At 43.9% G+C, this 13,696-nt stretch overlaps 2 protein-coding genes and 1 non-coding gene across 4 annotated transcripts in view; all 3 read left to right on the top strand.

Moving 5' to 3' along the window:
* Positions 1–220: 220 nt before the first annotated feature.
* On the top strand, positions 221–6,214 carry p2ry6 (pyrimidinergic receptor P2Y6). 2 transcript variants are annotated; one of them, XM_058079398.2, is made up of 4 exons: positions 221–278; positions 390–483; positions 3,996–4,413; positions 4,588–6,214. In XM_058079398.2, the coding sequence occupies exons 3-4, from the start codon at positions 4,001–4,003 to the stop codon at positions 5,258–5,260; spliced, it is 1,086 nt and encodes a 361-aa protein (XP_057935381.2). In that variant the 5' UTR covers positions 221–278; positions 390–483; positions 3,996–4,000; the 3' UTR covers positions 5,261–6,214. The 2 variants fall into 2 exon arrangements, with proteins under 2 accessions (XP_057935381.2, XP_057935382.2); XM_058079399.2 differs by lacking the exon at positions 390–483.
* trnaa-agc (transfer RNA alanine (anticodon AGC)) lies at positions 2,492–2,564 on the top strand. The gene has a single exon. It is a non-coding gene; the product is annotated as a tRNA-Ala (tRNA).
* A 457-nt stretch (positions 6,215–6,671) lies between the features above and the next one.
* The window catches only part of arhgef17 (Rho guanine nucleotide exchange factor (GEF) 17), a 52,205-nt gene continuing 45,180 nt past the window's right edge, over positions 6,672–13,696 (top strand). Inside the window, exon 1 of the mRNA XM_058079396.2 lies at positions 6,672–11,723. Coding sequence (XP_057935379.2) covers positions 6,981–11,723 — 4,743 coding nt within the window. The 5' untranslated portion in view covers positions 6,672–6,980. The remainder of the gene's footprint in view (positions 11,724–13,696) is intronic.

Below are 13,696 nucleotides of genomic sequence, written 5' to 3'. Positions count from 1 at the left end.
ACAATATCCATTTAGTTTGTATCCTTTGATGTTGCATGTGTAGTTTAATATATTTTGGACAATCAGAACTGTAATACACCAAATACCAAAACTACAATATATTAAAGAGAAGTAAAACTGCAATATTAAAAGATATGAGATGATCATACAAGTCAAACACAATACAAACAGTGACAGGATGTATTGCGCATGCGCGGTGGTAGCGGCGGCACGCGGGCAGACTCTGCTGTGCACTTGGAGAAAAAAGTGTCCATTACAAACTTCCCTCTTCCCAGCAGGTAAGATAAGCGAAAAGCCCATCCCATTTCTGGATTAATATCGTAAACAAACGCGTGGAGTTTGTTATTTTCACTTGGGAATCACACTCCGGGAATCTTTGTTGTTTAAAGTTGTGTTCAGACGAGCAAGAGGGAGAGTCTTTGGTCATGGCGATGTCGTCCAATTCTTGATGGTGCCGCTTTTATTACATTACTGACGGGCAAGGTAAGAATTAAACATATTTTTAGATTTGTTTTAAGTACATAATGTTGATACGTTGATACGTTCTTTATACGTATGTTAAGGTTGTGACGTTATGTACCAAAGTGTTATATTGGACGAGTAGGAAAAGTAATATTTCATATCATTTCTATAATTGAATTGAGTAAGCAATTCACTTATCAAGACACTTTATTTTAATCACTTCATTTGGCTCAGCAAGAGCGTAGCTATATTTTGTTGAAGTGAAGTTGCACACCACCTAAACTTAGACGTTTTTCAATTTGAGTAGATTATTTTTTTGTGTGTTTACAGGTGTTTCTATTCTTTTTTTTTATGAGTTTACTATGTAAACTACAATTTCTCATAATGGACTTCCGTTTTGAATTGCGGCTGTATAACATTCACTCATTCATTTTCTACCGCTTGTCCTCACGAGGGTTGTGGGGGTGCTGGAGCCTATCCCAGCTGTCTTCGGGCGAGAGGCGGGGTACACCCTGGGCTGGTGGCCAGCCAATCACAGGGCACATATAGACAAACAACCATTCACACGAACATTCATACCTATGGACAATTTGTGGCCAATTTACCGGAGGAAACCGGAGTACCCAGAGAAAACCCACGCATGCACGGGGAGAACATGCAAACTCCACACAGAGATATGGCCGTGGGTGGAATCGAACTGTGAGGCCTGCGCGCTAACCACTCGATCGCCGTTCAGCCTGGATGTATAACACATATCTCAAAAGCTCACATGGTAAATTTGTAAGTCTGAACTCATACCCGTCTTTTACTGGTGCTACTAAAGTGGGATTCTGAGGGTTGACCTCACCTTTTCAGAAACAGGACCAAGTCAAGCTTCATTTAGAAAAATGAAAGGGTCACTCTTATCCTTTTTGTTACTTCCGTTTTGTAAATTAATTAAAAATCCCAAGTATGTTTTGCATTGAAAGAAAGAAGCTAACCACTTTTGTATGGTTTCTGAGTCTTTACGCTAATACGTACTCTCCATTTACAGTAAATGGGCCGGCAGGTTCCATCATGGGTTTTTGGCATTTAGTGAAGATTCCTCACTGCCAAAACAGCGGCCCGATTCCTGCGGCTGTTTTGTCAGACTTAGATGACTGGGACACTGGTTTAGACACGTTTTGATGTTCGAATGTGCTGCAAAAAATAAACAGCGACAAAATAGTTGATAGAGCTTAAGTACACTTTATTGTTCTGCACTAACATAAACATGCCAGAAAAGGTCATCACTTAAATACATTCATACTATAAAAAAGGTGCCTACCATCAGTTTAGACATAGACCTAGCACTAGTCCTGTGCATCAAGATGCTACTTGTAGTTTAGTTATTGGAAGTAATACTCTTTTGTTTACATAAGATTGGGTTATTGTACTGTATACTCCTTTCGCAAAGTGTGTAATGAAAGAAAAGTTTTTGACTACTTGATCCAAACTTAAACCATACCCCAAAAGTCTTGATTGGTTATGTTTTTGTATTAATATACAGGCATCGATGAAACCGTGTAATGTTGGATTGAATTGCGGTGAGTTAAAATGTCTGTATTGTAATGGCAGCGTCGCCCCAGGGGACTTTTGCTTTCTGACACACCCTCCAATTTAACTTCCTGTTTCTCTGATAACTGACTGATAGAATGCATGGCACGTATGCACACGCATAATAGGTAACGGGTAAATCAAGGCAGTTGGAATTGAAATTACTAGATTGTTTTAGATACTCCGTGCCTCTCTGAATCAGTTTCATTATTATTGTGCTACTCTGAATGTCCCACAAATGTAACTGAGTCCAAAATCCACATGTTGATTAATCATTAACACTATAGCTATGCTACATGACATTAAAGCTCATGATAATTATTATTCTCATTCTGTCAGTGGTTGTAAATGTCATTTTGTACCAACTTCAGCTGCTTTCTATCACGCCACAGCATGAGTGGGAATGGTTCCTGGAAATATGACTCCTGGCCATGGAATGGCCACTTGGCGTCATGGGGAATTAGCTCAAATGGTAGAGCGCTCGCTTAGCATGCGAGAGGTAGCGGGATCGATGCCCGCATTCTCCAGTTAACCTTTTTTGCTTGCTTGTTTGTTTGTCTTATTGAGACACAGAAGTTACAGCATGTGATTGCATTCAGCTGGCAGAAGGCAACCATATTTCCTGCTTTGTTTCGGAATTTCTGCAAGGACTTGGCTTCAACTTTTGCAGCATTTCTTAAAAGGAGTGTTAGCATTGATAGTTTCAGCTTGTTAGTAAACAATGCAGCTCACTATTTTTGTCTTATTTACTTGTCTTTGTCCATTTACGTCAGGGCTGTACAGCTGTCCTTTGATATTTATATTTTTAATAATATAATATAATTAATATTACTTTGATTCTCCGCTCTGGCATTTCTGTGTGGAGTTTGCATGTTCTCCGCGTGCATGCGTGGGTTTTGACCGGGTACTCCAGTTTCCTCTCATATTCCAAAAACATGCTAGGTTAATTGGCGACTCCAAATTGTTTTGGAGTAGAAAAGTTATACCTCAGTTACATATTATACACTGTATGCAACATTACTTTGCGGGGATTCTATCCATTCTTGCCGCATTGAAGTAATGCTGTGTCTGCGAAAAGCATTTTAATGATATGAATGATGATGCCACTGGCTTTTTTAATAGCCGGAAAAAAGGCTCTGCAGGCCAGGACTGAGAAATAGTTGAGAACAAATTAACTGTATGACTGTATGATATGACTTATAGTGTGAGTCAGCAGTAGTAATAAAAGGCACCATGTTCGGTCATGTACACACTATTGTCCCTTACTTACATTTTTTTAGACACAAATTGTGAAATTAAATTTGACATATGACTAATGTTATAGCAGGTACACAGAGAAGATAAACACACATGTATACACTTCTTTCAAAACTTTTGAAAGGTACTTTGTAGGATACACACACACACAGACACACACATGGAGTGGGTGTTAATTGTGAAATGATATGAATCATAGTCTGAAGGCTTCGTAAAAAAAGAGCTTATCACTTACTAGCCCACATTTTGCCAAAGGGAAAATGGTGTGTGATTGACATTGGGGACGAGGGCAATATTTAAGTTTAAAAACATTCTCCAATGTGCAAATATTCTGTCAATGGGTCTCAATTATTATCCGTCATGCACCCCTTGGGGACAACATTTTTTTCACTATCCACCCATTTGAATACGATTGAGAACCTGTAGTGTTAATTTATGTAGAAAACACTTTATGGATTGCTGGCACCAGCATTGTTTGATCATGAATAAACACATTGACCTGCTAACACTGAATACATCTAAGTCTAGTATAGCATATTCAGTATGACCGTGTAGTGGTGTAGTGGTTAGCATTCTAGACTTTGGAGTGAACACTTTGGTGTATTGATACATTTCAGTAAGTTAACTAAGCTTGTCAGACTAATTCAATATAACAGTATTTCTGTTTAATATAATCGATCAATCTTTGTGTCTTGTTGAAGATCTGATGATGCCACATTTTCTTGGTTCCCTCACCATGGAAACTGTCCTCCCTAAAACCCTTTCCCTGGATGTCTCCAGCACCATTGTCCAGTCCACAGAGCCAAACACCATCAGTATTAACATCAGCCAACAAGGATTTCTTCGCTGCACCTACAAAGAGGACTTCAAACGTATTCTCCTCCCTGCCATTTACACGTTAGTCTTTCTGCTCGGACTCCCTCTTAATGCTGCTGTCATACTAAAAATATGGAGGAGGAGGCCAAGTCTGTCCCGCAACAATATTTACATGCTCAACTTGGCCATGGCTGACTTGCTGTATGTGATGTCACTTCCCCTGCTCATCTACAACTATGGCAGTCATGACTACTGGCCCTTTGGGGACTTTGCATGCAAGATGGTTCGATTTCAGTTCTACAGGTGAGACTATTTCACAACAAGATATTTTATATAGATGTGAAAGTGAGTGAATAAATGTTTTTCCATGTGTGCCCAAAGTCAGATAGGACAGGCTCAGCCATGATGCTGAGCAGTAGAAAGATGAATTATTCTTTTCCCTAAGTTGAGATTGACAGTATTTTTTTCATATTATAGTAATCTTCACGGCAGTATCCTCTTCCTCACCTGCATCAGTGTTCACCGCTACCTTGGTATCTGTCATCCTCTGGCAATGTGGCACAAGCAAGGTGGGCGCAAGCTGGCCTGGATCATCTGTGGAGGAGTGTGGCTGGTGGTGGCCCTCCTCTGTGCACCGACATTTCACTTTGCCTCAACGGGAGTTCAGCGGAATCGCACCGTTTGCTACGATTTAAGCACGCCAAAGCAGTCTGTGAACTATTACCCATATGGCATGGCTCTCACCTGCCTTGGCTTCCTGTTACCTTTTACGGGTGTGATGGTGTGCTACTGCAGAATGGCCCTTATTCTGTGTCGCCCGGTGACCTGCCAAGGTGTCAACGGTCAGACAAGGGAGAAACGCGACAAAGCAGTGAAGATGATCATTGTGGTTGCTGCTGTGTTTTGCGTCAGCTTTCTGCCCTTTCACCTCACCAAAACCTTATACCTGGTGGTCCGAACCTTGCCTAGTGTGTCTTGTGAGACGAGAAACCTGTTTTCAATTATCTATAAGAGCACCAGACCGTTTGCTAGTATGAACAGCTTTCTGGATCCCATTCTGTTCTATTTCACTCAGCCACATTATAGACAGAGTACCAAAAGGTTACTTCTTAGAGTTACCACTCTCAGGGATAAGAGTAACAGTGACTAAAAAAAAATCCAAGTTTCTAATATAGTTTACTCCTGACTTACTGTGAGAGGCACTGAAAATGTGGAAAATTGTATACTGCTTATGTAATTGTGAATTCATGAAATCATCTGCCTGACTGTATGTTACAATGCTCATGTCAGAAAAAGTCTGTTTAAATAATGCGCTAGATTTGTACACTGGAGCCTGTTTGTGTAAAGTGTTTTATATTTCCCAGCAATTGAGCACTTTGAACTTTACATTGGTTGATTTTTATGATGACCACTGACTGCATGGATTGTCATTTTAAGTAACTTTGGATGGAATCCACAATGTATATGTATTACCTATTTAAATACACAGACATTCCATCTGCTTTCTGACTGTGAATTGTGGTGGGTATTTTGGAAACAAGAGTAACTATATTGGGTCAGTATTAGCACTATTTTGGACTGAATGTGTTGTTTTGCCAGTGTTTTGTCACTAGATGGCGCTGGTACCCCATGTCATTAAAACTGGTCTTGTTTTTGTACAGAATTGTAAGTTTCTTCTGTTGTCACAATGTTTATGAAATTAATACTAATGCGTTTTCTGTATGCCAAGTAACAGAATGTAATCTTGAATACTGCCTGATAACTAACACTGCATATCATTTGGAATAGAGTAACATGGGTTAAACATGTTTTGCTTGTTAGGATGTTACAAGAGGCTGTTACGAAGAAACAACATTAAACTGTTATTGTGAATGTTTCATTTGTACACTCATGGTAATGCCAATTTATTGTATTGTAAATAAGACGGCTGCGTGTTTACATCAGGTGAGCCCAAAATCCGGACTGGGGGCCATTTGCAACCCGCTCCTCGACATTCGTACATAAAATTATACACGGTCTCTTTGTTAGTCATAACACAAAGTTTAGATGTTATTATGTTGATATTGATTTTGAACAAAAGTTGAAGAATATAAAATAAAAGTCTCCTACGATCTACATTTTGAGGAACAGAATTTCTGGCACCCCTGGTCTGTCATGCTCTCTGTTAGCCTGATGGGGGCGCTGTAGCCAAAGTGCTGTGTGTTTGTGCCTTTTTTTCCTTTAGAACAAAGGACTGTCCACAGAAGTATTATTAATATGGAGAGTTAAACATTTTCATTCAGTCATGTTAACTGACAAAGTTAATTTCCTCCCCAAAAAAACATTTAAAATATTTATGTCCTGCAAGGCCACAACTGTAAACTACTTTTAAGTAATCAAGAATGTAACAAAATATAACTAATTTCGGCAGTTAGATCCAGTTCGTTGACTGTACCAGTCTCCCTTATCTAAAACGACCTTTAAAAAAAAAAAAGCTTTTCCTCTCAATCCCCGAGGGGGTTATGACAGCCCCTATCCCCCCTAGTCCCGCCCACCCCTCTTGTCCTATCTCAGGCATTAACATGCACAAAAAACAACACAAGTCACGGAAATCCAAATCATGCCAAAAAATAAGGAATCCGCAAACAGTTCTGGGAATGAGCAGAGACTGATGTGAGAGTCGGACCCCTGCAGGCGTGCTGACCTGCTTTAATGGGCAACAATGGAGAGACAGTGAGCACAAAAAAGTGGGAAAAGTGGGATTCGACTGTGGACTCACGACCATGGGAGTTTTAACAACAGAGGAGCAACTTAAGAGGTGGAAATGTATTAATTCAAACAGCATCAGCAAGGCTGCAGCGTGTGTGACATGCAACAAAGAGACATGAACAATGGCAGAGAGAAACAAGAGGAGAGCACCAGTGTACCGCAGCGTCTCTTTTAAAAAGTTGGGCTCCTGGGGCACCAATAGAAGCGAGGAGCAACCGGACAAACGTGACGATTCGGAGGCAGCCGACGGCTCCCCTCCTTCGGAGCCGAGTCATGTCCGAGCGCCAAGAAAAGTTTCCAAAATCTCTGCCACCACAACCGCCGCGACCGCAGAGCCAAAGAAAGCCTCCTCCGCCCCTCTCTCCTCCATTTCTCCCTCCATCCGCCAGCTCACCGAGAGATTCAGCAGCAGGAGAGGCTCCGAGAGGACCCACAAAGCCCGGCCGGGAGACGGAGCAGCGGTGCCGCGTGGGAACAGAACTCTTCCCCGTTCTTTGTCACATTACCAGGATGGCGGTGCGGGATACATTCCGGACAAATCTTTTCTAGATAAAATACAAAAGTTTCACTCCGGCACCGATTCAGTGTCGGGTTCAGACTCTGAGAAAAAAAGTGAAAAGCGGACTTTTCCAACCGACAACTCCGGTAAGAGAGATTCTTTTTGCACCTCTGATCCCCCGAAGACTTCCAAGCTTAACAATGACATCGATGTCACAATTAGAGAACCTAAATCTAATAAATCTACACATTTCAATGAATTTACTCCATTGAACGCTGATAAATGGCCAAGTGTGACGAAAATAAGACAGCTGTTTGATGAGAGACAAGTGAACGCCACACAGCAGCTCAAGACCAATGACCATTTAAAAGATTCTGATAAAAATGACCCAGAGTACAACCAGCTGCTGGATAAAAGCAACAAACTCTCACCTTTCTCCTCAAATAATGAAGACACAACTTTATCTTGGCCCGAGGCGAGCTTAGTTGAAGGGCACATCATAAAGGGCACACTGTGTGAAACTATGGACCTCCATTCCAGAATCTACCAGCAACCGTACTTGCTCGACGAGGAGTCGAGCTTCGGTAACGATAAAGTCAGAAACAACGTTCACCGCAGCCGCAGTAGCATTGGTAGTTGTTCTCAGGGTAGCCAAAAAAGTAACTCATCTCCATTCAGCTCAGAGGCGGAGGCTGCTTCTAAGACCCCCTCATTGATAGAGTTGACACCTGACCCCCACCCTGACCTTCAGACCTCTGCTACTACTTCCCGGAGCAGTTCCTCGAGCCGGGACGCCTCCTCCTGCGGCTCCTTTCTTCAGGAGCCCATAGCGAGGGAGAGAAGGGTTAGACAGGGGGTCGGGCTGCCCAGGGATAGTTTACATTCCTCACATAGCTCCTCTACAGCAGAGGCCTCCCCCTCCTTCTCCCCGTTGTGTGCTCCAGCTCCAGATAAAGCCATTACCTTCTCCTCTACTGTAACTCCCTCCTCAGCCCATGTAAGAGTTGACCCAACGCGCAGCTCCTGCTGGAGATTTAGTTCCGGAGACGAAGAGGAGGGGCGCAGCCGTAAAAAAAAAGGTCTGAGTGGCCCATCTCATTCTTTGATAGGTTATTTATCGCATAGTAAAAATGTCCGGTGGCGTACGAAGGGTATTGGTCGCTCATCAGGCAGCGAAGAGGAGAGTTCTTTAGGCCCGTCTGGTCGAGAGGCAATACGGCGTCGCTCTCTGAGAAAAAAGAAACGCTTCTGTGGCCATGATGACGATGATCATGATGGCGAATCAGAAGACAGCGACAGCGACAGTGACAGTCCCATGACCATGGAGCAATTGGATCGGCACCGCCAGGCGACCGCAAGAGGAGAATTCGTGCTGAGATTATCACGTAGCCACTCGGCAAGAGAAGCCGCCGTTCATAGTAACAGAGCCAAGGTGCAGCAACAATGGGAGCGCATCAGCTCACCCGCGGCTTCCACGTCGCTTCCTGGTGTGTCACGAGTGTCGAAAGTCAACATCCCCTCTTTTGCTTCCAGTCCTGGTGGTTCCCGATGCAGCAGTCGGTATTCCAGCACTGAGACCCTGAAGGAGGAAGACCAGGCTAGCTGCACCAACAGGTTCTTAAACACTGGTAGAGGCAACACGACTAGAAACGCGTCCTCGTCTGTCTTGAGTAAAACATACTATGGCAATTTTACAATGTACCGTTCCCCAAGCTTTGGACACGGGGATAATTTCCCCCGTACACAAGTGCGCATGCGCCCGCAGATCATGCCATCAGTCACTTCCTCTTCTGTGGCAAGATCAGCTCCAAGAGTCGATGAGACTGTGACATCACAGCAGACAACCGGAAGGGATAAGAATGGAATATCCAAGTCTAACCCCGATATCACAACAGAAACAATGACTCTTTTAAACTTCCTCAAATCGGACCTGTCGGAGCTTAAAGTGCGGAAAACAAACGAGGGAGAGAAATGCGGAATGGGCTCGCAGAGTCACGTCGGTCCGTCTGGTCGCCGCTTGTCCTTAAAAGACTTGACGGCTACTTTACGCCGTGCAAAGTCCTTCACTTATTCCGGCAAGCCCTCGACAGCCGTTCGCTGTTACCTGTCGGGCGGCACCACAAAGAGAAGCTCCTCTGAGCAACAGCTTGACTCGGACAGAGAGAATAACGCCGGCAGGGTGTCTGTGTCGGAGAGGGAAGTAGAAAGTGATGGAGGTGATTTTAGGCTCGGAAGAGGACAAAAGATATTGGATTATGGGTACGATGACGACGATGAAGAAGTGATGCCTGCTCCATTGCAGGAACGATACGTGCAGGAAGCCCGGCAGGTTATCCAGGATATCTGCCAAATGAACACCAAAGTTGATGATGATGATATTAATGATGTTAAAACTGTGGCGGAGAAGACAAAAGGAGCAAGTATGGAACGTGAGACAGAAACCGACCACGGAGCTGATTTTAAGACCTCAAAGGAAAACGATAAACACGAGCAGGAGAGAGAGAATGAGGAGAGGGAAAAGAGCGAGAGGGATGAACAAAGTATGCAGCTGGAAAAGATAAACAGTAGAGACACAGACTACCAGGAGAAGGTGAAGACACAGAACAGAGAGACCGCCAGGGCGTTACAGAAGGGCGACTCGGAGGAAAGCGTCTTCTGTGATCGTTCTGTGGACGAACTTTCCGGCCATGAGTCGAGTTTAACAGATGAAGGGATTGTAACAGAGCCAGAGATTGGCCCCAGTAACCCCTCTGAGAGGGTTTTCTTGGGGTCGGGAGGGGTTAATTTGGGGTCATGCATTGCTAGGGATGTACTCGGGCAGCCTGTTACCATATGGAAACAATCTGCGCTGCACAAGGAGGAAGGGCTTACGAAAGAAAGCGAGGAAATGATGGAGAACGACACCGGTTCTTCAAATCATCTGAATGAAGTCTCCATACCTCACTTGTCCTGTTTGGAAGAAAGCGACGATGCCATTATTTCGGACTTGGATGCTATCAGAACTACCAATGAGGCCACCGATGCTGGTTCTATAGGAGGACTCGAAGCACCTGCAACCCCTAGCGCCACCCGTCGAAGGCGCAAGTTCTCCCCTTCGCTCAACATTAACACATCCTCAGAGGTTAGTAATGGTACCACAGACTCAATGGCGGCTGATGTGAATGTGGAGTCCACTGTTTATCGTTCCCTTAGCGATCCTATGCCTCATAGAAGCTCCTGTGTGGCAGAAGAAGACATTTTCTCCTCAGTCGACAGCAACCTTTTAGGATCTCTATCTGTCAGAGGAGGTCCACCAGAACCGCCGGTTATGCCCACATTAGCAGAATGCAAAGGGAGCGTGGCAAGCGACTTATCAGTGTACAGCGATGGCGGACTCCGGTATGACGATGTCGTCGGTGACTATAGCGGCGTCATTAGAAGCATTGTCGCCGAGCCGGGAGCTATGGACAGACTAATGACAGATGATCACAATAACGGTAAAGCTCCCAAGAAGAAATCGTTTAGTGACCCCAGTCGCCGTAGCGACGCGGCTTTACTTTCCCACAATGACTGTCAGTTCAAAGGTCAGGCCAGCAGCACCGAGCCAATCAATGAGCTGGATCAGACGGGCCCGATGCCACCTTCCAGCAGCGAGCCCATTTTGAACAAGCAAATCGAAAAAGCATGGGAGGAGGAGGAGCAACATAAACAGGAAGCTGCGACACAATCACATGATTGTCACCACGGAAACAGCAATATCGGCATCAAGAAGGCTCGTTCTCAATCTGACAATCCTGACTGTGAAGATGATGTCATAGATCAAAGTACACAAAGGAAAGCAGAGGAAACTAGGAGGTTTAACTTTGACCTCAAGCTCGCAGAAGCGTTGTCTCCTCGAATCGTTCGCCGTTCCCCGAGAAAACGTCCCAACAGGCTGGCTCAGTTTTTTTCCCACGAAGACCCCTTAGAGCCCCCGGAACTGGAGGAGCAAGAGGGTCACAATAATGCATTTGAACTCACCCCTCCTCTTCTTACCTCCAAGCCTAAAACCAGACCTAAGCATGTACGCCATGCCAGTGAACCAGCAACCTTTATACCCATCTCGCCGCCACCACGACCGCAGCCTCTCTCAGGCCAAGCCCCTTCACCAGCTTTGAGAAAGACCCCTGTAGACGAGACCCCATTTCTGGAGGATGCGACCCAGAAATATAGTCTGGATGTCACAGACTGTCCGGGGCCTCATCCTCATCAGACGAGGGATGGGGCTGAAGATTCTGTATCTTCACCCAGCGCTATCTGCAGCACCCCAGTTACAGGAGCTGTATCGCAAACTGGTTTGGACCATGGACCATCTCTACCAGCGCCACAGAAGACCAAGCCAAGAGTGGTGAGTCCATATTTGTTTATTTTTTGACTATTTCCAGTACAGTATACAGTACACTGTTGACTACAAATATGGTGTCATTATAAAGGCTTTTAAGATGACAACAGCCTAACAGTTGGTGCTTTCTTATGCTTGAGTCTAAGTCTAAGTCTAAGTTTAAGTCATTCTAAGAGTGCATTTGCAAGGCTACATTAGAGAAACCATTACAGTCTGAGCTGTGTTCAACAAACATCAGAGGATGTTATTGGTGTGATTAAACAAATGTCAGACAGGCGGCATTAGGGAGTCGGCCAAGCCAGTCAAGTGCTCGTCTGTTTTCTTTTTATTCCATCCAATATGGGTCTTGGTGCCAGAATCACAGAACCAAAAGAGAGAGCATTGTACTTTGATACAAATGACATGAGTCTTTATTACTAAATAGCGATGCTACATGCTATTTTTGTGAATCAAAGTCTAGTAACTGATATTGCTGACGCGTCATTGGCAAACTGTTGAATGGGGAAGTTTTTCTCTTGGGATGTTTTGTCTTGTATAATAATTATATTGGCGTAGGATACATGCTTTTATGCAGTAATTAATTAACGAATAAAGGCATATCGTAATTATAGTGGAGAGAAAATAAGAACAGACGGGTGTGAGTCTCTCACAATAGATGATTAGAGACGCATTTTCATCATAGTTCATACTGTAGTTTATCCATTATGTTTTGCACAATCGTCGGCACGGAGGTCGTGTGGTTAGCGCGCAGACCTCACAGCTAGGAGGACCAGGGTTCGATTCCACCCTCGGCCATGTTCTCGTTCATTCCGGTTCATGCTAGGTTAATTAGCGACTCCATATTGTCCATAGGTATGAATGTGAGTGTGAATGGTTGTTTGTCTATATGTGCCCTGTGATTGGCTGGCCACCAGTCCAGGGTGTACCCCGCCTCTCGCCCAAAGACAGCTGGGATAGGCTCCAGCACCCCCCGCGACCCTCATGAGGAAAAAGCGGTAGAAAATGAATAAATGAATGAATGAATGAATGAATGAATGAACAATTGTCGGCCACACTTTGAATAATATTCACGATAAAACTGTCCAAAAACATTTCAAGCTATTTTGTGCTTTGCTTGTTGACAATGTTAATTATTATGGCTTTCTCTGACTTCCGTAGTTGTTGCTATAGTAACGGTAGCAGTCGTTGTTGAGTGACCTCAGCCAGCAGGAAATGGCTTTTAGGAAAATAGGAAGTTGTTGTGGTTAGGGAAGTGTTTGATGATGTCCAGTAGTACCGGGTAGCGTGTGCATGTATGAGCACTACTCCCTCTAGTCTGTTAAGTGTTTTTCCTCTTTTGTTTCCTGTTTTTGCATATCAGTCTGGAATATATCAGTTCCTTGTTCCCAACATTCAGTGTTTATATCACTGCTCTGCTGCACTATGACAGTATGTGTGTGTGTGTGTGTGTGTGTGTGTGATTTGGACAGAATGTAACAATAACTTTGGCGGGCTGAAAATAGAGCGTAGACATGATTTGTGGATGGAGAAAAACACGGTGAGGCCAGTGGAGGGAGATGAAAGTTTGGATTGTGGAGAACAGAGTTTGGTTTATTTCACTCCCAGCTACCTTTTCTCATCTCATTCATTTAGTCTTTCCTCAAGAAATACTTTTACATGTACAGGTTGTAATAAATCTGGTATTCTTTTACCCTGTCTGTCTCTCTCTGGAACATAGCAGTGAACTGAGATCATGTCATATATATTGGCATAAGCAAACTAAGCCAAAATATCAAAGTTTGAAGAAAAAGACTGCTGAGAAAAAATCTCTGCTCGGTTAAAAAATGAAGGGATTAGTCTAGATTTGACAGGGATCTGAAGAATGAAACCGTAACAGAGGAGACAGGGGGGAGGTGAGGCAGCGAAGCGTGATTGTACACATCTCCATTCAACCACAGAAAGCGGCTCTGGTCAAAAGGAATATCCTAATGACCGCTGTG

Source organism: Doryrhamphus excisus, linkage group LG8 (assembly GCF_037039965.1).
Source record: "Doryrhamphus excisus strain RoL-2023G ecotype Guam linkage group LG8, RoL_Dexc_Guam_v1.1, whole genome shotgun sequence".
NCBI lineage: Eukaryota > Metazoa > Chordata > Actinopteri > Syngnathiformes > Syngnathidae > Doryrhamphus > Doryrhamphus excisus.
The sequence above is the reverse complement of the archived record's forward strand: the minus strand, read 5'-3'. Positions and strand labels throughout refer to the sequence as shown.

Coding starts and splice junctions, on each gene's coding strand:
- p2ry6 (XM_058079399.2), top strand. CDS start 4,001: ATGATGCCACATTTTCTTGGTTCCCTCACCATGGAAACTGTCCTCCCT. Junction 4,414..4,587: donor GTTCGATTTCAGTTCTACAG/GTGAGACTATTT, acceptor TTCATATTATAG/TAATCTTCACGGCAGTATCC.